General features: G+C 31.5%; 3 protein-coding genes across 3 annotated transcripts; 1 reads left to right on the top strand and 2 right to left on the bottom strand.

The window, feature by feature from the left end:
* Window positions 1-1890: 1890 nt before the first annotated feature.
* On the bottom strand, window positions 1891-2753 carry LOC106421224 (pectinesterase inhibitor 1). The gene has a single exon (XM_013862078.3). The coding sequence runs from the start codon at window positions 2464-2466 to the stop codon at window positions 1966-1968; it is 501 nt and encodes a 166-aa protein (XP_013717532.1). The 5' UTR covers window positions 2467-2753; the 3' UTR covers window positions 1891-1965.
* Window positions 2754-12748: 9995 nt separating this feature from the next.
* Window positions 12749-15641, top strand: LOC106395293 (cysteine-rich receptor-like protein kinase 2). The gene is made up of 7 exons (XM_013835793.3): window positions 12749-13701; window positions 13785-13898; window positions 13978-14117; window positions 14337-14547; window positions 14622-14856; window positions 14926-15067; window positions 15167-15641. Exons 1-7 carry the CDS (start codon window positions 12951-12953, stop codon window positions 15494-15496), a joined length of 1923 nt encoding a protein of 640 aa, XP_013691247.2. The 5' UTR covers window positions 12749-12950; the 3' UTR covers window positions 15497-15641.
* Window positions 15642-20591: 4950 nt separating this feature from the next.
* LOC106395301 (homeobox protein knotted-1-like 2) lies at window positions 20592-26198 on the bottom strand. Its single transcript, XM_013835806.3, has 5 exons — window positions 25701-26198; window positions 25500-25622; window positions 25273-25417; window positions 21106-21347; window positions 20592-20982 (listed from the first exon to the last, which is right to left on the bottom strand). Exons 1-5 carry the CDS (start codon window positions 26013-26015, stop codon window positions 20824-20826), a joined length of 984 nt encoding a protein of 327 aa, XP_013691260.2. The 5' UTR covers window positions 26016-26198; the 3' UTR covers window positions 20592-20823.
* Window positions 26199-26431: the final 233 nt, after the last annotated feature.

Raw genomic sequence — 26431 nt, 5'->3', positions numbered from 1 at the left:
TGAAAAGTGTATAATAAAATTAAAAATAAATTAAATTATACATTTATTAAATTCTTAATAAGCGTGCATGCTCTAGAAAATTTTACTTTCGGAAACGGAGATGGTGTATCTTTTTTTGCATAGTACGTCGAGTATTTATTTTTATACTATACGATTCGGCACTCACTATGATTCCTCATCATTTTGTGAATAAGGTGTTCACAAAGCGGCGTGATTACATATAGGACCTGCACATTATTACAGCTTCAACACATGCATGATGAATAATGCGCATATGCGTGTGACCATCACTTATCTTATAGACAAAATTGGGCCAGGAGTTTCGTTATATTGGGTTGTATACAGGCTCGTCTTGGGCCCGTAAAGCTACGTACTCCAAATTGTATATTTGTACAACTACAACGCAATGCAATAAAGTTGCTACAAATTAATAAATTAATACCATAATATTTTATTCACTTAATAAGCTAATAATTTATTAAAAGACTTACTAAATCAAAAACTTAATTAAAAGGAAATTATGTTAATTAGTGAAATTATCAATTATTGGTATTGTATTATTTGTCATTTTAGAATTAAAATTTTGTTTTATTTTAAGTGTTGTTTTATGTTTTCAATGCCAAATTTAATAACAATATTCTCTATTTTATTTTTATTGGTTGAAATATAATTAAATGTATAGATAATGATGTTTTATTTTGCAAATATGCAAAATTAAATGTTTTATTAATCTGTGTGCATAAACCTAAAACAACAAATTAAGCGAAACATGTGGAGTATTAATTCATAGAGGCTAACGTGGGTCATGTTTGTTTACATATGGATATCGATGCGATCTACAACTACGATCAAAGACAAATGTTGTTTGTTTATTTCTGCAACTAAACACACCGACCAATTGTAAATTACATAAAATTTTAATTTCTAGTTGCTATTTTTCAACGTTTTTAAATTGCAATTTGCGTTAGTCGTGATCAGTCACACGAAAACAAAACAAACAATAATCAGTGACCTGCGACACAAATCATAGGTCACATCTACACACAGGCAAACACCTGACCACAATGAATAAACATAGATGGTCAAACAATCAGAAAATATACACAAGTTTTTATTGTGTACTAAAATGATGGCCTCTCGAATACAATAAACTTTAGTAGGTAGGTTTGACCATTTACAATGTAGGTGTTGAAAGTCCTCCAATAAGCAGGGCCGGTCTCGAGCTTAGGCGAGGTAAGCGACCGCTTAGAGCATCATATTTTAAGCGAAAATTTTAGTTATATATAAAGCATAAATTTTTTTTACATGAATAACAAAAGCATAAAATTTGAAATGAGCTTAGGGCATCAAGAAAAAAATGAGAATGTTGGACCGGCACTGCCAATAAGAATGTTGAAATATTGTGTTTATCTACCTGGATTCAACCACCGTCATAAAGTTTCAATTGTTAAAAAAAAAATTTGTGTTAATTCAAGATTGGGCAAACAAATTTTTATTGGTTGTGCAGATTTCTTTTGTTTTTTATTTTTACCTAATAATTCAAAAACATTTATTATACAATAAAAGATTTTTAAAAAATATCAAAATTAAAGAAAAATTTAATCTATAAATAGAGACTGCAAAACTACAGGGAGGAGCCCTGAACTCCGACTGGAACAAAAGCCAAGGAAGAACTCCATTCAAACACGCGGACACAAAGATCCATGACCTACAACTGCCTACAAGCTATACACCAGACACCTCACGCAAGAGAAAAATGGAAGCAAATGAAAAAGAGCAAACTCAGGAGTAGAGGAAATTTGAGTGAAACCGTGACTCTGTATTTCAAGCTTACCTCTTATATTTTGCTCACTTTTCTGTTTTTCTTAACCACAAAAAAAAAAGAATTCTTGAAATTGTGGCATACAGAAACAAATCAGTTTTTTTCTCTCTTTCATTATCAACAATCACATTTTCGCTATATTATCATTGTTTAACAAGCGTAGAGAGCGCTAAACAATTATCAGCCATTTCATGTAAAGTCTTTGTAGATCTAGCGAAGACATTCGACGCCTTAGCACCGCCCATGGCGTCGTTGCATGTATCAAATTCCGTTAAGGATGCACTAAGATTGATGTTAAGGCTAAATCCATCATTCTTTTTAAGGTCTTTCAACGCCTTTTGTAGATTACCAATCGCACTATCATAGTTTGAGTAACAAGTCTTGAGTCCTCCACCACTTTCCCGGCCACTAGCAGCGACTTCTTTAGCCTTTGTCGTTCTTTTCATCAGCTCTCTTATGGAAACTTCCGTCGCTGCGTTAACATTCTTTTGACCTTTCACGACTGATCTGCACAAGACCTTGAAGTCTGACACGGAGCATGGATCACGCCCGCCTGAGATCACCGGGCGAGCGATCGCTACGACGCTTTTGCTCACCATACAGAAGAGGAGAACCATCGCCACAAGGTGAAGATTCGCTGACATATTATATTATTGTGCTTTTGAGATTTAATATTATGGCCTTTAAACACCTGTTGTTTATTATTTGATCGAAGAGAAGGAAATTGATTATTTATGTGTGTTGCATATGCTAACCAAAACTATATTTTTAGTAAGTATTTTTGAGGAAAGTAACTAAAATCATTTGTCACCGGTGAATTAGAGGGACATATCAAATATAGTTCAATGTGATAGCTTTTTTGTTTTCTTTTGAGGAAGAACTATAAAATCTTCAAAAATTTGATGGTTTGTGACTATGCTTCAACATTAGCCATATATGACCAATGAATCATTTTGCAATAAAGGACTGCGGGAAAAGGCTATCTTAAATCCTATTTATGTTGCCTACCATTATCAATAGGGTTATAAGTGGCTCTTGCTGTTTCTTGGTTCAGTTAGAAAAGATGTTCAACCGTTGACTTGGGTGAAGAGGTTCACAATTTTACTTGGCACCGCAGAATAAATGACGTATCTTCACGAAGAATCAAACCTGACAATACATTTCGCTGATTAATATGACCTTCCAACATGATTTTATGTATTACGATGAATTTTCAATTCAAAATCAATTAATAATTTAATAGATCGACCTTCATGTTTAGAATAATTTTTATGTTCTAATATATATTCTCTCTATTTTTAAAAAATGCATATTATAGACTTTTCACATATATTAATAAAACTCATTAAATATGCATTGTTTTTTTGTGAATAACAATTTTCCATAACTTTAAGCCAATAGAAATTCAATAAACACCACTAATTTTTTTGAAACTTACAATTTTTCATAAAATCATATATTGAAAAGATAAAAAATGTATCTTTTTGAAACAATTTTTTTTTCTAGAATATACATCTTTTAGGAATGGAGGGAGTATGATGTTTTCATCTTTCTAGGTAACTTAAAGTTTATCAAAAACAATATAGCCAATCAAATTTAATAGTTCTATTTTGTAATTGGTTGAATCATTTTTAGTTTATAATTTTAATGATACTTTTAGGTAAAAATTAATTTTCTAAATAAGTGTGTACTATCCAAAACATCTTACATTTCAGAACAGAGAGAGAGTAGTTCAATAATATAATTATCCAACTACTGATATACAGTCATTTATTAACACTCACTAAGTGTGAGAACAAAATCTATAAGGCTTAAATTAAATGAAACAAACGGCGGTATATTTCTGGTGAAAAAACATATTTATTCTCATTTCAGCCAATATTAAACCAATCAAGTTAAAAAAATTTCACCTCCTTTTCTGTTAGTAACTACTTAGATAAAAGTAAAATTGGTTACTCTTTCCCTCTTGATCTATGAAGAGAAAAAATATGTTGCATTCGATTTGACTTTTTTTATCATTAGATTATATATACTATTAGAATAGAAGTTTTAGATATCATGTTTATAACTAGTTGTAGAGTTTACTAAAGTACTACTGGGGAAGCCATTTCATATCCAACATACCGCGATATGTTCAATTTAACCGAATTATATGAACATGTAAAAACATATTCGTACTTTTGAAAATTTCAAATAACATACCCATTGTTTATTTTTTTGACAAAATCACTGGTCGCCACAACAGCTGTCACTTCATCTAATTTTGTGACGTGGATATTATGTCAGCTAATTTTGCTGACATATATGCTAAATAAGCTAATTTTGCTGACGAAGATTCCACGTATACAATTTTTTTCTTTTTAAATAAAAAAATAAAATAGTCGTTTATACAATTTTTTTTAAATGTAATATTTTATAATTTTTATTATTCAGTATTATAACAAAAATAAACTAAATTAACAAAAATTTAATCTTATATAACATATATATATATATTCATAAATGTTTTGATTGTATCACAATATCGTCATTATAAGAGTTATTTATGTGTTGTAATGATTCAAATTCAATGCTAGTGTACTCTCGATTAATCATGGTTGTGTTTAGGGTTAGACATAAAATCCGTGACCTGAAATCTGAACCGAACCCGAACCAAAAACCACAATCCATACCCGGTCCTAAATGTAAAAAAATACTTGAATAGGTCTTGTAGTGTATTACAAAACATATCCCGATCCATATTTACAAAAATTCAAGTATGGGTCTGATGACGTGTTACAAAATAGAACCGAAATCTGAAAAGCTCGATTGAACTCCAACAGTACGCGAACGCTACATTTAAAGAATTTATGATGTAAATATATTGTATAACTAACATTTACGAATATATCTCTTACATAAGAATACTTTTTATGATTTAATTAATTTTTGTTAATTTACTAAATAATTTTTTTTTATAAAACGACTATTTTTGTCTAAAAATATTATACACGTGGCATAGCAAAATTAGCTAACGTGGACAAACATCAATAAATTTAGATGACGTGTCAGCTAATGTGGTGACTAGTGTATAATTTTGTCAAAAAATAAACAATAGGTATGTTATTAAAATACAAGTATGTTTTTGTACGGTCAAATAAGTTAGGTATAAATTGAACGTATCGCGATATATTGGGTATGAAATGACCATTTCCCATAATATGGGACACAACTTGTAGTTGTGAGATCCATATATTGTTTCAAGGATAAAATAGTAAAACAACTCAAAACAAAACAAAAAGACGAAAAACCAGTATGTGTTGGTCCAAATGATAAAAAGGTCCAGGTTGGAATTACCGCCACATAGGTATGAAATGACTATTTCCTATATTTAATTTGTATTTAAAATAATATATAAATTTTTATACATTTTTTTTTTATGAAATTTCAAATTTATTGATCATGGCAAAAGAATATATGTACAAGGGGAAATTTTACTTATACACTTTTCTTGATACCACTTTTCACTTATACCACCACTCAAAGGACATTTTCATAAATACCACATTCATTAATGTGTAAAAGACTAAACTAACCTTACCTTATCTTCAATCTATCGTCTCCTTCTTCTCTACCGTCGTGATCCTTCTTCTCTCTCCGTTTGGATCCACCGTCTCTCTCCGTCGGATCCACCGTCCTTCTTTTCGAGATCCATCGTCTCTCTCCCCGTTGAGATCCTTCTTCTCTCTTCGTTGAGATCTGTCGTCATCTCCGCCGAGATCCGTCGTCGTCTCCGTTGAGTTCCATCGTCACTCTCTCTCACGTATCTGGTGATAAGCAATTACGAGAATCACGATTCAAAACCTCAAAGATGTTGGCTCCGCTCCACGATTCACACTGGTATGTTTCTAATTTGTGTATTTTTTTTGTTCGATTCAAGTAATATTTTGGATTTGTTCTTTCTGTTATAAAAAAAAGTCAACGAAGGTTGGTTTACAACAGGTCGATCTAAGAGAAAGAGTTTCGATAGTGAACATTGAGTTTTCAAAAAATTATAAACCTTTATAAATCTGGGTTCAAGTAATTTTAGGATTTTTTTTTCCTCTGTTATTCAAAAAACAAATAAGATTGATTTAGACTTGTCATTTGAATAGTTCTGGTTAGGAGAAATATTTTCGGATAGTGAACATTGTATTTTAAAGAATTAGAACCTCATATAAATCTGGGTTTTAAGATATTGTTGATAGTACAACTCCATGCTTTACAAAGTTTTATAAAGAAGTTTGTAAACAAGAGTTGATCATATATGTCTATAAAAAACATATAAATGTGTGAATTTGAGAAGTCTTGTCTTTTATTATCCTATATTCTTTGTAAGATTGTTACCAAAATACATGAACATTATGCTTGGATAAAGTATCTTTAGACCATGATTAAAAGTTAACATCATCTTTTTATTTCGTCTTGTAGTTAGATAGCAATGAATTTTGCACATCTTTGAGATTGCGTCCGAGGATTGATGAAGCTAGAAGAGAACCACTAGACAATCTAAAAGTGATTATCCAATCGGTGTCTTGGTCAATAATGTGAAGCATTTTATAAAAGATTATAAATGTAGTTTTATAAGGGTTTATAAATTAGAAGTTTGTAGAGACTTATAAAACGTTGTTTATTCTTTATTACTTCTTATGGTTAATACAATGCTTGGATTTCCTGATGAATACAAACATTTGGTGACCCCAACACATCCTGATCTTGATGACATAGATTTTAACAGTGTTGTATAATTAGTTCAACAAAGATATAAAATGAAGAAAATTTAATGGGAACAAGGATTTGTAGATATACTTTTTGCAACATATGATATAGGAAAATAACACATGAAAGAAGATAAAAATGAAGAAAAAAGAAAGCTGAAAAGCAAATAAGAGTTTGTAAATCATTTATAAAACGGTTTGTAAAGTTTATAAGCTATTTATAAAGGTTTATAAACTATTTGTAAGAGTATTTAAACCATTTATAAAGGTTTATAGAACAATTAATAAAGTCTATAAACCATTTATAACTGTTTATAAAAACATAATGAAATTTTATAAACAATTTATAAGGGGTATGTATACAATTTATATGGTTTATAGGTTTAGGAATCAATTAGAAAGTCTCTTAAATAATTTATAAGAGTCTCGAATAATTAACGAAGACTTATAAAAATCATTTATAAGAGTTTGTAAAATAATTTATAAGGGTTATAAGGATATATAAATACTTAATAAGAGTTTATAGATCATTTATAAAATTTTATTTAATTTTTTATGAATTTTATAAACCTATTATAAAGGCTGATAAAACAGTTTATAAAGTATATAAACTATTTATAAATGTTTATTACAAAAATTATAAAAGTTTATAAATAATTCATAAGGGGAATGTATATAATTTATAAGGTTTATATAGGTATATACATGTTTATAAATCAATTGGAGGTCTTTAAATCAATTATAAGAGTCTATAACCATTTAGAAAGGCTTATAAAACAATTTATAAAGTATATAAACTATGTATAAATGTTTATTACAAAAATTATAAATGTTTATAAATAATTTATAAGGTATATGTATATAATTATAAGGTTTATATATGTATATACATGTTTAGAAATCAATTGGAAGTCTTTAAATCAATTATAAGAATCTATAACCATTTAGAAAGACTTATTAAACAATCTATAAGAGTTAATAAAATAATTTTAAAGTGTATGTAAATTATTTTCAAGGTTTATATAGGTATATACATGTTAAGAAATCAACCGGAGGTCTTTAAATCAATTATAAGAGTCTATAACCATTTAGAAAGTCTTATTAAACAAGGTGTTATAAAAGAAGTTCTTAAACAAGAGTTCATCGTATATATCTATAGAACAACATATAAACGTGTGAACATGAGAAGTCTTGTGTTGTGTTATCCTATATTCTTTGTAAGACTGTTACCAAAATACATGAACATTATGCTTGGATAAGGTATCTTTACACGATTAAAAGTTAACATTATCTTTTTATTTCGTCAGGCAGTTAGATAGCAATGAATTTTGCACATCTTCGTGATTCATCTGAGGATTTATGAAGCTGGAACAGATCCACTAGACAATCCAAAAGTGATTATCCAATCGGTGTCTTGGTCAATAATGTGAAGCATTTTATAAAAGATTATAAATGTAGTTTTATATGGGTTTATAAATTTGTAAATTAGAGATTTGGGAGACTTATAAAACTTGTTTATTATTTGTTACATCTTTTGGTTAATACAATGTTTGGATTCTCTAAGGAATACAAACATTTGGTGACCCCAACGCATTCAGATCTTAATGACATAGATTTTGACAGTGTTGTACAATTAGTTCAACAAGGATATAAAAAGAAGAAAAGTTAATGGGAACAAAATTTTGTGGATTTACTTTTTGCAGTATATGATATAAAGCAATAACACATGAAAGAAGATAAAAGTGAAGAGAAAAGAAATTTAAAGGGAAAATAAGAGTTTATAAATCATTTACAAAAGTTTATAAAACATTTTTGTAAGTTTATAAGCGATTTATAAATATTTATAAATTATTTGTAAGAGTCTCTAAGATCTATGGTTCACTTTCTCAGATCAACCAATGGGGGTAGATCTATGATTATTGATGAATGTAAATAATTTATAAATTTAAAAACTATTTATAAAAGCAATTTATAAACTATTTATAAAAGTTTATAAAAATGTTATGAAAGCATATATTCAATTTATAAGGGGTATTATAAGAGTTGTATAGGTTTATAAATCAATTAAAAGAGTCTATAACCATTTAGAAAGCTTTATAAAACAACTTATAATGGTTTGTATAATAGTTTATAAGGGTTTATAAAGGTATATAAATAATTTATAAGGGTTTATAAAAATAATTTATAAAATTGATACACCATTATAAAATAATTTATAAGGGTATGTAATATTATTCGTAGGAGTCTATAAACCATTTATAAAGACATATAAGATTTGTAAGTCCGACAAAGGAGGTTTCTTCGTTCGTGGAGCTGAAGCGGTGGGGTCTGAAGCGGTGGAGCATTGTTTGCTGTCCGCATGTGCCTCAGAATCTGCCACGTATCATCATCTCTTTATAAAACATGCACGTGTTCTTTATTTTTATGAATTTAATCTTGTGTATCAAAGTGTTGGGCTTTAAGACGAAAGTGTGCCCATAATTTCAGCCCATGAGGCTTAAATGAAAAGAATGTTGACAAAAAAAAAGATTTATAAGGGTTTATAAAAGATTTTAATGGGTTTTTAAGAGTTTGTATAGGGTTTAAAAAAAATATAAAGGTTTTATAAGACTTTATCAAAAGATTTATAAATAGTTTAGAGAGTCTTTTTAAGCTGTTAGAGAAATATCTATTCAGCCAAAAAACATATCAGAAGAATCAGGTTAGTGGTTTTTTGAAGTGTTACAACTTTTTATTTCATGAAATCAGGTGTAGAGTGTATGACAAATGAAGCATTGTTAAAAGATAGTTGCTTGTTACTAGTACTTAATCTGAAGGATGAATGCTTCTTGAGACATTAAGAAACATACATTCAGAAAGAAGTCGTTATAGTCTTCTTTGAGTGTGAATTCAGCTGACTCAAACCGCCAAGCAAGAGGAGTAGAAGGCATCATCATAATAGAGCCATGGCGGATTGGGGAGCACCAAGTTGATGAGCTCTTCAAGCAATCAGTAGACTTGGGATATTTTATTTTGATTTACAAGAATGTATAAATTGATTCATATAGGTTTATAAATAGATTTGTAATACTTTATAAAATATCTACTGCAGTCTATAAGTTAATTATAAATATTTATAAACTAATTTATAAAGCTTTGTAAATCATTTGAATCTAGCTCCAATAGAGTTTGTACTTGCAAAACTCGGTTTTTGTTAGTTGTTACTAACATGATCTGAGAATATCAAGGCTTCTCCATATCTCATTCTTCTATAAAAGAAACGATTGGAACCACACTCATTTACATGTCGAACTAATCTCTTCAACTATGCAACTCGTAAGAGGATATACAATTGGTTTAGTATAAGAAATGTCTGAAGAAGATGAAAGAGAAGGATGTATAAAGAAGCCAACTCTGCAATTTTTATAAAGAGTTATAAATATTTAATTCTTTGATCATACAAACCACATTTTTGTTCAGAGTTCCTCTTGCTTCTTCAAACAGCTCACCAACCTTGTCGATCTTCAAAATCTGAGCGCAAGCCAATCACATGTTATTCATACGCATCATCACTCACTTCCAAAAACAAGATTCAAAAATAATATGCTTTGGTAACTCAACAAACTCATGCTTCATCTCCACTGCTTCTATAGATATTATACACAAACAAGACATAAAAAATGAATCTCATATAGTACCAAACAGAACATTACACTACCAAAACACCAACCTTCCACCTCATATACTGCATATACTAAACCTTGCTAGTCAAACTACAAATGGTATCATTGTATTACCTCAAGAAAGTGAGGTACTTGATATGCATATCATCACACATATTCTCCACAGCATCTCTTAAATCCAAAAGATCATACCACACCTTTGTAATTTCCTGCAACATTAACATATCAACCAAGAGAAGAAGAAATCATGGAATAATCTTAATCTTAAATTATTAATTTCTCATGATTTAAATATATGTTAAGTTCTATGTCTTTTGATTGCTAACAGATCAACGGTAAGATTCCAAAGGACCCAATTTATAAGGTCTTATAAATTTGAGATTTGAAAACTTCATGAGAAAAACTTCAAAACTTCGTCTTCCTTCCTAGAAATTGATCGAATTTGATATACCAACCTACAATTACAGAAAGAGACGAAAATCACCATCTATTATCCTCTTACCTTTGTTAGCGTTTCTTAGGTGTTGGGAGAGAGATCGTCTTGTTCGTTTGAGCTTGTAAATTCTGTTAGCTTCGTGGAGAACTCGTCATTGGCGTGAGATCCATCATCTAGGGATTGGAATTGGAAAGGATGAGTTCACCTGAGCAGGCGAAGACATGAACTGAGGCGAATCGAAGATGTCAATATACGGCGGCGGACTCGTAAGAGGAGGCGTTTGATCACCAAAGGCTTAAGCTGCTCGACACGTTACGAGCTGCCGGAGCCATCAGATCTTCACCAGACGAGCATGACGATGCAGCCGATGAGAACAGCTATGGAGGTGGATATAACAATGGCGGATTGACGATTCTCGATGAGCATCAAGCTCAATTCGGCGGCGACGGACTCATAAGCGGAGGCGTTGGCCAGGTTGGAGACGATGATGGGTTCTCCATTTCTTTTGATTAGTTAGGGTACAATAGTCTTTTACCTATTAAAATTTTAATGGTAAAATTGAAAAGTGTAAAGTTGAAAAGTGGTATTAGGAAAGTGGTATTAGTGGCAATTCCCCTATGTACAACTATAAGGTGTTTTACAGCTTAAATATCTAGTTTTCTTATAGTGATTCCTAAAAGAATTTTACAGTCTGTGTATATTCATCTGTTGTTAAAGGATTTTTTATAAACTTTATGCAAAATGAAAACTTTTTAATGCATAACATTTTTTTAATTAAAAACCAATTATAGTTTTAACACTCATAAAAATAGTTTTAAATTTTAAATATTTTGGTTGTTATAGTGAATCAAAATTATACATTTTTTATTGTATTCCTTATGTGAAAAATATTTTTAATGATTCTATTTAATAATAAAACTATATAGTTGAAACTTATCAAGTTTTATTTTATACTAGGTGATTTCCTTGTGCTGGGTATAAATATTATAAAATAAGTACATCATAAAATTTATTAATATTAATATTTTTATTTTTTTATTATTCTATTATTTATATTGTAACCAATATGAAAGGTTTTAATAAAATTATGTTATTTTAATTAGACGTATAGTTTTAGACATATAATATCTTGACTTTTTGGTTATTATTTGGATATATTAGATAACATTTACTTTTCCGATTCAACTATAATACTTTTGTTATTTTGATGTAGTTTGATTCTTGTCTTAGACTTGTAAACATATTTCAGTAAGATTATGTATAATTTACTATATGTTGTTTGAGAATCAAATAATAAAAGTAAACTAAAGTGTTGACGATTCAAAGTTACATAAATAAATATAACAATGAAAGTCCTTTGAAACTTTATGCATATATATATATATATATATAAGTTATACAAAATATTTAATTGTAATAATTGGTTAATATATTTCTAATATTTTTTAAAAAAAATCATATTTATTTGTAATATGTTGAACCATTCTATAATTTATATGTATAAAAATATTGCTATAAATAAAAAATATTATTTTTAATTTAATGTTTGACTTTGTATAAAGAAAATTGAATTTGTCTAGTTACTCATCTTGTGAGTATATTGTGTTACATATATTCCATCAAATTAAAAATATTACTATTTATATTCATTGTATTAGTTTGGTTGTTCATCTTAGATGTATAAATATATTTTATTTTTTTAGTTCTTAATGTCAGTGAAAAAAATCAGGTTTTGAAGTGATCATCAAAGACTAGCTATTTCGGTGATGACACGAAAAGAACCGACATTCGAGCCAATGAAGTAAATCTCACCGTTTAAGTTTGTTATATCATCGCCTCTGAGAACCGGTTAATGATATTTTAAAGATTACATAACGATCTAGCGGAACGATTAAAAATAAGCTAGTGTCTTAATGTTTAATTAAGAAAATTTTGTTCAAATCGATTTTTAATCAACACTTGAATTTTTGTTTTTTCGGATTGTTTGAATGAAATTAAATATTAAAAAAAAATATACCACTGAAAAATTGAGTCATTAATATTGGTTTTTAGTTTGATGATGTATAACACTATAAATAGAGAGAAAAGTCTCTCATCATTTAACAAATTCAAACTTTTTTACGTCAGTCTAAGTACGTCAGCCTATCATTTTCTTTTCTTATTCAACTTTTTTGTTTGCTTCAGTTGACTGATTTACATACCCCTTTGATCAAAGTCAAGCTGTTGAAAAATTCAACACTTTTAATTTCAACATATATATTCTGTCTCCATGTATCCAATCAAAAGAACAACAAATGAAGAAAAAATCAAAACATCTCTACCTTCCATGCCTCTTGACTTTGTTTCTTGCGTTACTCCGTCCAACCAACGGAGACGCACGAACTCGAGCCGTAAGAATCACATGCTCACCACAGCTCGAGCGCAACGAAACCGTCTACATCTCCAACTTCGTCGCCACGTGGGACAAAGTCCTCCAACAGGTTCAGACCAACGCTTTCGGAGTCGCTTCCACCGGCTCAGGACCATCTTCTAACTACGGTCTCGCCCAGTGTTACGGAGACCTGTCTTTAAGCGACTGTTTCCTCTGTTACTCGGAAGCACGCGCTAACCTTCCACAGTGCTACCCTCACAACGGTGGTCGTATCTTCCTCGACGGGTGTTTCATGAGAGCTGAGAACTACAGTTTCTTCGACGAGTTCAAAGGACCTGAAGATGACGTCGTGTGCGGCGGGACCACGACGAGGATGAGGAGAGAGGAGGAGAGTTTCGGAGAAGCGGTGAGGCTGGTGGTGAGAAACGCGGTTGCTGCGGCTCCTGGTAACGGAGGGTACGCTCGCGGTGCGTCTGCAAACGCGTTTGCGTTGGCGAACTGCTGGAGAAGTTTGAGTGCTGAGTCTTGTAAACAGTGTTTGGAGGATGCTTCTGCTTCTGTGATTAGCAAGTGCTTGCCGTGGTCAGAAGGGCGTGCGATTCACACGGGGTGTTTCCTTAGGTACTCTGATCATGATTTCTTGAACAAGATTCCAAGAAACCGAAGATCAAGAGGTGACAGACACAAAAGGGATAGATCTCTTTTATAGAAGAATCTGATTTTAGCTTGATCATAACTAATCAGTTGACTTTTGCAGGTTCTGTAGTTGTGATTGTTGTCTCAGTGCTTAGCTCTGTGTTTCTGTTCATTGTTGGAATAGCAATAGGTGTTAATATCAGCAAACACCGGACCATAGAGAAGAAGAGAAGAGGTCAGTGTACATTGTTTTGTTTCTGATGAATCTATTGTAGAAGAGAATGTTCTTACCTAGACTTTTGGTTCAATTTCAGGACCAAATGATGTTGAAAAAATGGCTAAAATTTTGACTAACAGTAGCTTGAACTTCAAATACACAACTTTGGAGAAGGCCACTGGTTCATTTGACAGCGCAAACATGCTTGGACAAGGTGGGTTTGGAGCTGTCTTCAAGGTATGAATACGTTTCTAGTTGTGAGTTATGACCGGTCCTCAGATTTTTAGGGATATAAACAATTTAGCAAGAGTTTATATAATTTTTTTTTTTTTTTACGAATTTGGAGGTCTATATATATATGTAAACGTTTCTTAAAATTTTAGAGGTCATAGCTAATGCTTCAAAAGCTTTTGCTAAGAACCGGCCTAACCTAGTGGCATCTCTCTTGGTTTATAGGGGGTTCTTCCAGATGGAAGAGATATTGCTGTGAAACGGTTGTTCTTCAATAACAGGCACAGGGCAGGAGATTTCTACAATGAAGTCAACATTATCAGCACTGTTGAACACAAGAACCTTGTCAGGCTCCTTGGCTGCAGCTGCTCAGGACACGAGAGTATCCTTGTCTATGAACATATTCAGAACAAGAGCCTAGATAGATTCATCTTTGGTAAACACCAAACACTATTCCATGAGTTTCTTTCATTGGTTCTTAAAAGCAGGTGATCATTAATAATTTTACAGATGTGAACAGAGGCAAAACACTAGACTGGCAGAGAAGGTTCGTGATCATTGTTGGAACAGCTGAGGGTTTGGTGTATTTGCACGAGCAGTCGACAGTGAGAATTATCCACAGAGACATAAAAGCAAGCAACATCCTTCTAGACTCAAAGTTCCAAGCTAAAATAGCTGACTTTGGTCTGGCAAGATCGTTCCAGGAGGACAAGAGCCACATCAGTACTGCCATTGCAGGGACTTTGTAAGATATTGATTTTGTTACTTCAGAAAATTAAATGTTTGTTATAATCCAATACGTGTGAATCTGCAGGGGCTATATGGCTCCAGAGTACGTGGTACATGGTCAGCTAACAGAGAAGGTAGATGTCTACAGCTTCGGAGTTCTTGTATTAGAGATTGTAACTGGGAAGCAGATCACCAAAAGTGAAATGTCAGAATACTTGGTCACAGAAGTAAGTTTTGACCACAAAAGAAACTTTCATGAATTAAAATAGTAAGTCAAATTTTACTATCTCATACTAATTGGTGTGTTTTGTTTTGGCTATAAAAAGGCATGGAAACATTTTCAGTCAGGAGACTTGGAGGAAATATTTGATCCAAACCTGAACTGGAAGAATCATAAGGACAGTATCATCATCAAGAAGGAGATAGTGAGGGTTGTTCAGATAGGGCTCTTGTGCACTCAAGAGATAGCTTCGCTAAGACCATCAATGTCAAAGGTGTTGCAGATGCTAAAGAACAAAAAGGAAGTATTGCCATTGCCAAGTAATCCTCCCTTTTTGGATGAAAAAGTCATGGAACTTACACATGTTTCTAATAGCACTCCACCTGCTTATACATCTCATGCCACCATCTCGCAAAACTCCTTGTACTGTAGATGAGTCTTTGAAGAACTGCATAAGGACAGCAAAAACAGTGTTGAGCACAAACCAAAAAGTTGTGTACAAACCGAAAAAAGAGATAAAGAGTTAAAGGTTAATATTTGGAACTTGAATTCTTTTTAATCAATAAATACACATTCCATGCGTTTCATATATGTATATGATTTTTCATGTTTCTCAAATATCAAGAAAAATTATTAAATGTTTATCAAAAATCCTCACTTTTGTGATTATCAAATTTTTAATAATACTAGATTTTTTAACCGCGCTACGCGCGGATAAGATATTATATGTATTTATCAATTCTAAAAAATAATGTATAATATTGTATTATATTATTTAAAGAATAGAAAATAAGACTACATAACATAAATATATTTTTATATTTTCTTTGTGGAAATCATTATGTTGTTTGATTGTTGTACTTAATTCACATATTTGCATAGATATTTGTGATAGATGAATAACTATATTTTTATTATCAGTAAATAATATATATTTATTATATAATATAAGAAAAATAGAATTATTTACTTTTTAACAAACTTGTCTCATGTTGGGGACTCGGTTATAGACATATCATATTCGAATGAAACATTTTTACACTTATCAATCTTCTTAACAATCAAGAAACAAATCTGAATATCAAAACAATATCTCATACGATCTCTTTGTGGAATAACTGCTCTGAAAAAATTGAATTTATGCATAAAAAAGGACTGGAAATGGATGTGCATATGTGTTATCTAAGTCAGCTTTACAAAAAACTATTTATAGTTCATATATCATTTATGTCCATCCTATTTTTTTGTCCATCATTTCTTAAACATCTTGAAATAAGTAATGCTAATTAATAATAAACTTTTTGCTCACAAAATAAAAATCAAATTTGTCTAATTATCGCTTAATTTGTCTAACTGATATATGTATTTCTCAATTCTAAAAAAATAATGTATAATATTGTATTACATTATTTAAAAAATAGAAAATATGACTACATAACATAAATATATGATGACTATAAAAAACATAAATATATTTTTTAAATTTTCTTTGTGGAAATCATTATGTTGTTTGATTGTTGTACTTGATTCACATATTTGCATAGATATTTGTGATCGATGAATAACTATATTTTTATTATCAGTAAATAATATATATTGATTATATAATATAAGAAAAATAAAATTATTTACTTTTTAAACAAACTTGTCTCATGTTGGAGACTCGGTTATAAACATATCATATACGAAGGATACATTTTTGCAGTTATCAATCTTCTTAACATTGAAAAAACAAATCTACATATCAAAACAATATCTCATACGATTTATTTGTGGAATAACTACTCTGAAGAAATTGAATTTAGGCATCAAAAAGGACTGAAAATGGATGTGCAAATATGTTATCTAAGTCTGCTTCACAAAGTACTATTCATAGTTGATATATCATTAATGTCCATTCTACTTTTTGTCCACCATTTCTTAAACATCTTGAAATAACTGATGCTAATTAATAATAAACTTTTTGCTGAAAAAAAATCAAATTTGTCTAATTATCGCTTAAATATTTTATTAATATGGTCTAAGAAGCTTTTAAGTGATATCATAGTTTAATTTATTAGTTTTTTTGTTAATTTTTAGAGGTTTTTGTATTTAAGATTTTTTTCCATATTAAGCTTCTATTTCTTTCACGGAATTGATATATATATATATATATATATATATATCATAAAAATTACCATCAAATCAGTTTTACTTATTTATTATTTTGTTTTAACGAAAATACACTTTTTAAATAATTTAATTTAAAATAAAATTATATATTAATTTGCTGTATTTTAACAATTTCATTGATTTAATTAATTTGCTTTGGTGGATAACTTAAAATGTTTTCATATGAATCAGGGAAAGCAAGCTTATGTTGTTATATTATATTTATTTTGTGTATATAGAATCTATATATAATGCTAGTGTAATAAAGAAAGAATATTATTTTTTTGTAACTTCAAAAAGATACATTATTACAATTTAAAATGAATCAAAATTGAATAAAATGGTAATTAAATATTTGTAAATCTAATTGTTTAGTTGGATTCTCATGAAAAAAAAATCGATTGGTTAAACAAATGTTTCAAAATTTGTTGTGGTATTGTTTTGTCTATAAATTATAAAATTTATTGAATTAATATATTTAATTATTGCATCCTTAAATAATATTTTATTAAGACATTAGAAAAATATGTTTTGAGTTGTTTTGTCAAATTGTACAAAAATCTATGCTTTTTCATATTTGTAACTTCAAAAAGATACATTATGACAATTTGAAATTAATCAAAATTGAATAAAATGGTAATTAAATATTTGTAAATCTAATTATTATTTTTATCTTGTTTAGTTGGATTCTCATGAAAAAAAATCGATAGGTTAAACAAATGTTTCAAAATTTGTTGTGTTATTGTTTTGTCTATAAATTACAAAATTTATTGAATTAATATATTTAATTATTGCACCCTTAAATAATATTTTATTAAGACATTAGAGAAGTATGTTATGAGTTGTTTTGTCAAAATTTTATAAAAATCTATGCTTTTTCATATTTGTCACGAAAATTTATATGTTAAACTTACTTTTACAAAATCTTAACTTTGTCACGAAAACAAAAATCTATGCTTTTTCATATTTGTCAACGTTCTCACACTTTCTAAGAATATATTAGCTTAGTCACTTACTTATTTTTTTTTTACAAAACAAAGTATCGGAGTCTTGAAAGTTGAATTCATATTAATTAAATGTACATAAGAGTTTGTGATTATATACTTAGTGGTTTTTGTATATGTGTCCAAGAAAGTTTCAATGGCTTAGTGGTAAATGTCCTATATATATATCATACTAACCTGGGTTCGATTCTCACCTTCGCATTGTTTTTTTATTTTTTACGAAAAATAAATGAGATGACATGGCAATTTCGGGTTCTCTGATTGGTTGATTTTTCTATCCTATGTGGATACCCTCTCCATGGCTTATATCTCCCTTTTAGTATAGTATAGATTAAGGAATATCAATTCACTAAATTTAGTTTTTTCAAAGTTTACAGTTTATTATTATTAGTAATAAAAATTGTAGAGAACATTAAAAAAATATTTTTGTGAAATTGATTTTTTTTCTTCTAAATCATACTCCTAAAATAGATTTTTTTGTATTTTATATTAATTTCTGTTATTTAATAAACTAGTAAAAATTAAAATTGAATATTAAATCAGTGTTGTTTTAAATTTATTGATAATAGAATGATGTATTTATAATACAAATTTAAAGTAATTGTTATGTGTCAAAAATATGAATTTTATTTTGAAATAGAGAGTACTTTAATAAACTGATGAAGTATATATGTATTTTCCAGCAACTTAAACATATGCAAAAGGAAAAAAAAATAACACCAAAACCTAATTCATAAAGGAAAACACCAAAACTCTTTTCTTTTTCTTTTTTGAAAATACCAGAACTTAACTAAAACACCTAAATCATGTGCAATCATACCAACAATAATACACCAGATTCTATCGGAATTCCGCAGTTAAACATGTTTGGGTGAGAACAGTACTAGAATGCATGACTTCCCAGAAAATCTTCGTATTACACCTTCTTTTAAGATTAATCAAAGAAAAAAAAAGGGACACCCAAATCATTTACGAGATCTCGTGTCAAGAAGCTAGCTAGGATGCAGTTGTGAAATGAAGTAATTTTTGTAACCATATGAAAAGATATGGATGATATAGATAGGTCCGAAATTAAAAAGATCTTTGCTTTCTTCTCATTTAAGCCCCTTTTAGTCTGCTTGAATTTTCTGCAGGCTAGGCCTTTTTAAAACATTTCATTTTGTTAAGTAGAATTGGGTGGGCCTATCTTCTCTAGAAGGAAGGTTTCAAAAATCTTTCTAAAATTGCTACATTTTTGACCAAGAAGTAGAGAGATAGAAACAGCATATTTGGTTGACTATATTATCACACACCTATTTCATCAGTCAAGCTACTGAAACAGAATACATAACCCTTGACCGGAAGAATGAAGGTTATGTATTTAGTAGGACACGCACGTTTTTAGTGGAGGAACTTGAGTACTGAGTCTTGTAACGAGTGTTTAGAGAATGCTTCTGCTTCTGTGGCTAATGAGTGGTTGTAACGGTCAGAAGGACGCCCGCTTTTGCACGAGATGCTTTCTTAACTCAGATCAAGATTTCTTGAACAAGATACCAACAAACGTAAGATCCTCGTCAGGCTGTTTGGTGCAGCTGATCGGGAGCAGAGAGCCTTCTCGTCTATGAATACCTTCAGAACAAGAGCCTTCAACGATTCATCTTCGTTAACAAAAAATATATATATGATCCAAACCTGAACTGGAAGAATAAGTATGATAGTATCATCATCAAAAATGAGTTAGTGAGAGTTGTTTAGATATGGCTTTTGTACACTCAAGAAATCGCATCGCTAAGACCATCCATGTCAAAGATCTTGCACATGCTAACGAACAAAGTGGAAATCTTGTCATTACCTAGTATATCTTCTGTTACTGGATAATAGATTCATGGAGTTTCAATATGGTTCTGATATAGATTCAGCTGCTTGTGCACCTCTTGCAACTATCTCGCAAGGGTAGATGAGGCCTTCGAAGCTACCATAAGAACAACAAAAACATCGTTGATCATGAGCACAAACCAAAGTTTAATATAAACGAGTCGGAAGATTTAGCTAGTATGTATAGGTAGATGCGATATTGAGTAATTTGTATACCAGATGAAACCTATTCAATGAAAAAAAAAAAACTCAATCGAGAAGCCCTTTTAAAGATCCAGACACGAGATAATGAATGTTTTTCGCATGAAAACGCCAAGCCATTGCCAACCTCAACTGATAAGCAAGCTTCAACCTTATTGGAAGATAGAATGTTTCAGCTACTCAAAAGTTATTAGAATATTTGTATTTTAACAATGCTGTTCCAGTCACAACTTGTAACAAATTGTTTATGTAATATTATTTAGGACTAAATTTACATGAACTTGAGAACCACATGAATGCCATCATTTTAGACCAGTGGTGGATATGTGACAATTAATATTTGCCCATATATATATTTTAATACAAAGGGTCGTTTCGCCCCTCGGCCGTACATGTAAATATTCTTTTCGTTTGGCCTAGGACTCTAGGAGTTTAATTTACTGGCAATGACACTCCATGTACTAAAGCTTTTAGCTTCTTTTTTATCTTGGCAAAACAATGTAATATAGAATTATACAACGCATGATGTCAATGCATAGGCTTCTGTTACGTTTCATTCCTCGGTAAAGAAAGTTTCACTAGAATCGTCCATCATAGCGAACGGCATGTTCTCGGATGGCTTCCAATGGCGTTTCCTTTGGTTTATAAACCAGTTGTTGATTTGTTTTTGATCCAAACCCGTTTCTTCAGCCAAGGCTATTTTGTCAGCTTCCTGCACACATTTCATACGAGTTGAGATGAACACAACAGTGACCAATTGTTAGGCTGACTGAAATATAGAAACATAACATCCTGTCTCCATTAGTATATACGGTCCAAAACACAGCAGACTTACAGTTGGGTAAGGCCATTTATAATGAACATTCCACCAATCAAGCAATGCTTGTCTTGCTTCTCTTGGTAGCTTCCCTTTCTTCTTCTTCTTGGAGAACTCGAGTTTCAATGAACTTATATGGCTACCGAATTTACGCAGCAGCTGGTCCTTGAGTTCCCGGTCATTACTTCTTTGTTGGCTGTCCTGGGTTGCTACGTCATCACTTTCTCTTAGTTCTTCGTCTGATGAAACCGCACCATCATCTATTCATATAGCAGAATTTATTGACATGCAGAAGGTCACTCAATGCTTAACATTAAAATATGATATGACTGTATCATTGTATGCTCAGCTAAACGGCTAAAACAAGAAAAGAGCTAAAAACCTATAGAAGGGAGTCAAATGGCTTAGGGGTAAAAGAGAAAAAAACAATGTAGCGAGAGAATATCGAGGGCTTCACAAACACACAGACAATAAACTGTTGTCGTGACTGAACAAGTGTATAAGCTTCCATTTTCACTTGTCAGAGGACGAAGTGCTCCCCTGGGGCCTGCCACTGCCCACCGGAGTCACGACACGTGTTAACTTTTCTGAGCTTTTTGGGGTATAGAAATGACCCCCGGAAATAACGCTTCCACAACACTTATGATCTTTTTGGCGATGACCAAACTGGCCCCATAATGTTGCTGCCACTAATCAAATTAGTGGCACCATATTTTAAAAAATGGCACTAGAGTTAATCTCCAATCATTTGATTAGATAAAAGAAATTACCTACTATACTAATATCTCTTTTTTTTTTTGTCAAGGACCTATACTATACTAATATCAGAAGGCATTAATGCGAAAGAGGCAACGAGATATATAATTTGAGAAAACAATCTCTTTAAATTCTGCAACACCTTGATGTAAAAATATTTTTTTGATGAATACCAATTTAACATTCATTCAAAAAAGATATATAATTTCAATATAGACATCCCAGGATATGAATCATGTTATGGGTTTGCTATACATAGAAGGACCATCTTAAATGCATAGACACATGCATGGGCTAGCGATCTTTAGACAAATCAGACAAAGATAGTTCATACCCATCTTTGCTAGTTGAGGAAGGCATGTGCAATAGTAACTTAGTTTGTTCTTTACCTATTAACCGAATTTGATTCATAAACATCAATGCATTGACAAAAAAATACCAAGAAGGTAACGACACGATGAAATAACATGGCCCACTAAGGGCACAACGCAGGGACGACATGACAACCACTATTACTAAACAATAGTTGAAAAGGATGGCAAGAACAAGAAAGTGGAGAAGCATTAGTCATAGATGATTGGGTTGTACAGAGAAACCCTATTTTCTTTTTTCCCTTTTCCTTTATAATCAGAAGAAAAAAGCTTTTAAAAGAGGAAGTTGCTATTGGGTCACGGAGGGATCCACCAGCGGAATCCACGGGAGTCCATGTGACACCCGACCACCCAATGCACCCCGCTTTGTTCTTCCATCTTAAGCCCTCTTCTATTTTGAATTTAAAAGGTCCTATAAAGTTTCTAATTCAAGCTTATCATCCTCTCTTTTTGTTGTTAGTTTTACGTGAATAATGCGTATTGTATTAAGAACCCTACTATGTGCAACACGACAATGGACACGGCTCTCTTAAGTGATCATGACTACAACTAGACGAACAGCTAATGTGCAATCACTAGTAATAACGCGTATTGTATTAACTACATTTTGTAAGATTACTCCATATTAGACGTGGCTTTCCTAAGGCATTCTGATTCGAATCTAGTATTCTGATATGAAGTTAAAGCAAATGATGAGGCTAGTCATTTAGCACAAAACATCAAGAAACGAGAAAAAAAGAGCAGATAAATGATAAATCCAATTGTTATGATAAACATCACTGGGCCAAAAGAGGATATGGTTTATTCCTAAAGCATATTAGCAGGAAAAGAAACCAAAGCACGTGACTCTGAAAACAGGTGAAACGAATACATTAGGAAGCTTTTGATTAGTTTAAGATAAATTCAGTTGAAAAGAAAATCTCTTCTCGAGAGAGTTAAGAAGCAGGAAAAGCTATTGGCTAAGGAAAAAGATAAGTTCAGAAGGTAATACATATCCAATCAAAAAGAAAATACATGAGATTACCCAAACAAAAAAGTTAGTTGTACTTCCCAACATTAAAATATAAGATTATAAACTAAACATTCGCCCACTATAGAAAATTCAACCTGCAGCGATCCGTTTTAAAACCTTTTGAACATGATTCCCTACGCAAACTACAATTAATTAAATACGACCTGATATGTATTAACAACTTTTCCAAATTAAACAATGCTAACAAAGTACAACCGAAACTGCATTTGATATCTACAGACTACATACAAAATAGCACGATAACAAGAAGCCTACAAAAGCTGAAACCCACGATTTTTAGTTCCATTTCTTTACAGCTAGCTCTTATCAGGTGTAGTTGAAGAAAGAAATGATTAATTTCAAATCCCTAAGATCGTGAAAAAGCTTAGGCGGCTAATAAATTATTGTACACTAACAAAGACTCTACACAAGGTAAATAAAGCAGTACTTTAATGGAGAAAAAAACCTAATAGTTCCATATATGGGCTAGTAGTAAATATTCACCAGGTTATATCCTTTCTAACTCAGAAAACAAACATAACTTAGATGTATAGTTCCAACAAGATTACAAGACGACAAACACATTAACCAAGCCATGCAAAATACTACCACTTGGCCAGAAAGCATTTTAGAAGGCTAATTATACAATCCATGCGCATTAGCTCAGACATTGGAACTTGAAATCTACCAAAGATTTATTTTTGCTCTTTTAGGTTCAAGTAACACAAAACCCAACCGGCTGACATATTCAAGACATTTATGTTGTGTACATAGTCAAGGGAGGTTCGTAAAAGATAAGCACATGCGAGTGATTTTGTAAACGTGACGAAATTAACACATTTGGACTTGACTGAATTCAAATGTAAGACTAACACACAATGTATCCAATAATAAGGACAGATGTCTACAAGTTGGGGACTGTCAACTACTCCCTCCGTTTTATCTTTAAAACCCTTTACAAACGTGGTTAAACTATTAACCCTGATAATAGACTATAAGTTCATCTCTCTAATAATGAATTTGTTTGAAAATCTTGATCGAGTATATAAAAATGATTATTTTTTGTGAAACAAACTCAAGTCACACAGCAACATTTATTATAAAATGGAAAGAAAAAAAATTCTGAAAATGTTTCTCACCAAGAGAATTTGGGAGCAGTTAAAGAACTGCCAAAGTTTTGTTTTACCCGTCAGTCTTAATGAAGAAGAAAACAGCATAAGCCTAGCGACTCAGATGGTCTAAAACATGAAGTAAAGAAACGGTCTCAAGAAAATCAATGGCATTTTTATTTTTTAGTAGAACTTAAGACTAGGTTTTTTTTTCTCTTATCATTAGTTTTTCACTGGAAAGGAAGGCATTTTAAAAAACTTTCAGTACGACATTGAAACGTCAAAATCGGAATCTCTACCGCAAAAGTTTTTGCTTTCATAGACCATTTTCTTTCTGTCAGAGAAGATAATAATACAACTACATATATAAAGTAACAAAAGAAAAGTATAACATACACAAAATCATGCACTAAGGAAGAAAATATCGTCGAGCAAGAGAAAATCCCACCCACTCCTTTTGCTTAACACTATCTAAAGCCCCACGACTACTAAACCATAACGGATGACGAAAAAAAATAATGTCACAAAGTTTAGCTTTTCGCAGGAAACATTTGTAAGCAAAAACAACAAGAACCATTGAAGGAAAATGGCAGTAAATATGTAGCAAATGTTTTCACCATAATTAGGGTTTTATATTCACGCGGTTGTTTCTACAACTGGATTTACTAAGCTTATAGTTTCTATCGTTCCCCACGATTATTGTAATATTAAAATAGCAAATATATTAAAGGAACCAAAACATGTGTCAGAAGGTTTTCATCAATTCCTAGGAACTGGTGTGGAGCACCGAAGGGAAAGTTCTGGCTAAGATTTTCCATATCCGCTAGTTTTGTAAGGTGAAATTTAAATAATAGGACAAGCAGATCAATAAAACCTAAAGACTGAACAAGAAATCAACAGCACATGCAAATAAGAAAGAGATCATTTTAGAGCTGACCTGAAACTGAAAGGCCTCTGGCAGAAGCGGGACCAGTGCACAGGTCCTGAAGTTGCGTTTCGATCTTGTTCAGGAAAGTCGTAGCCTCATCGAACGGCCTCGCCAGATCGGATTTGTACTTAACCAATATATCGCAATATGTTTCCTAAAATAGCAAAAAAATGATTTATAGAAAAGATTAAAAGGTTAGAGAATTAAAGATCGAGACCAAGGATGAAGTGAGAAACCATGAACTCATCAAGTTCAGGATCAGCTCCAAAGCAAGACAAAGGAGCAGCATCTCTCTTGTACACATCGTTCTCTCGCTGAATCTCTTCCAACACACACGCTATCTCCAAAGGAGCTCCAACCTGCGAATAAAGTAACCAAAAAAACATACTCATCAGCATAACTGATCTTGGTTGTGTGTATATAAATCAACCAATCACCTTTTGGCAATCGATGTAGGTCTGAAGCAAGCGGGGATACAAAGGATGAGAAGCGATTTTCGACTTAATGAGACCAAGTGAGGGGTTGTCCTGATCAGCTCTTCGAGCAGGCGGCGCAATCGAAACCTCCGAGGACAAAGCAGAAGCTGCTGCTGAGAAAAGCTCGTTGGATCCAAACACGTGGTTTTCTCCGGCGGATGAACAAATCAAATTATGGTAATCAGACAGCGACATAAGACTCTCCGAAGAAGACATCATCAGCTCAGCCTTCTCCGAGTAATCTCCCGCCGAACGGAAACCGCACATTCTATCCATCACGTAGCTTTGATCTTTCAAGCCTTGTCTTGTCTTTACTTTCTGATGAAGCACAAAGTTACGAAGACGATGAAACGGAGCTGCTCCACAAACTTGTATCCAGTTCAACTGCGTGGAGAGAGAGACAATGAAAAAATAGAGTGATTCGGTCTCGGACTGTCGTTCGAGGGCATGATCGTAAATAAAATAAACCAAAACGTTTTGGACGAAAAGAATATATTTATATTGAAAATTACGAATTTAGGTATAAGACCTATTTATCGTTTTTTTTTCCTCTCCTGCCAGTGTCCTTGAGATACACTAGCATAAATTTCAATATTTCATGCATATTGGAAGCATCATTAGTGGGGTATTTACATGATTTCTCATAATTAAAATAATAAAATAGTATAACAAATTTAAACAGAAAAATTTCA

This window comes from Brassica napus, chromosome A2 (genome assembly GCF_020379485.1).
Source record: "Brassica napus cultivar Da-Ae chromosome A2, Da-Ae, whole genome shotgun sequence".
NCBI lineage: Eukaryota > Viridiplantae > Streptophyta > Magnoliopsida > Brassicales > Brassicaceae > Brassica > Brassica napus.
Note: the sequence above shows the minus strand (reverse complement) of the source record. Positions and strands in the feature narration are given on the sequence as shown.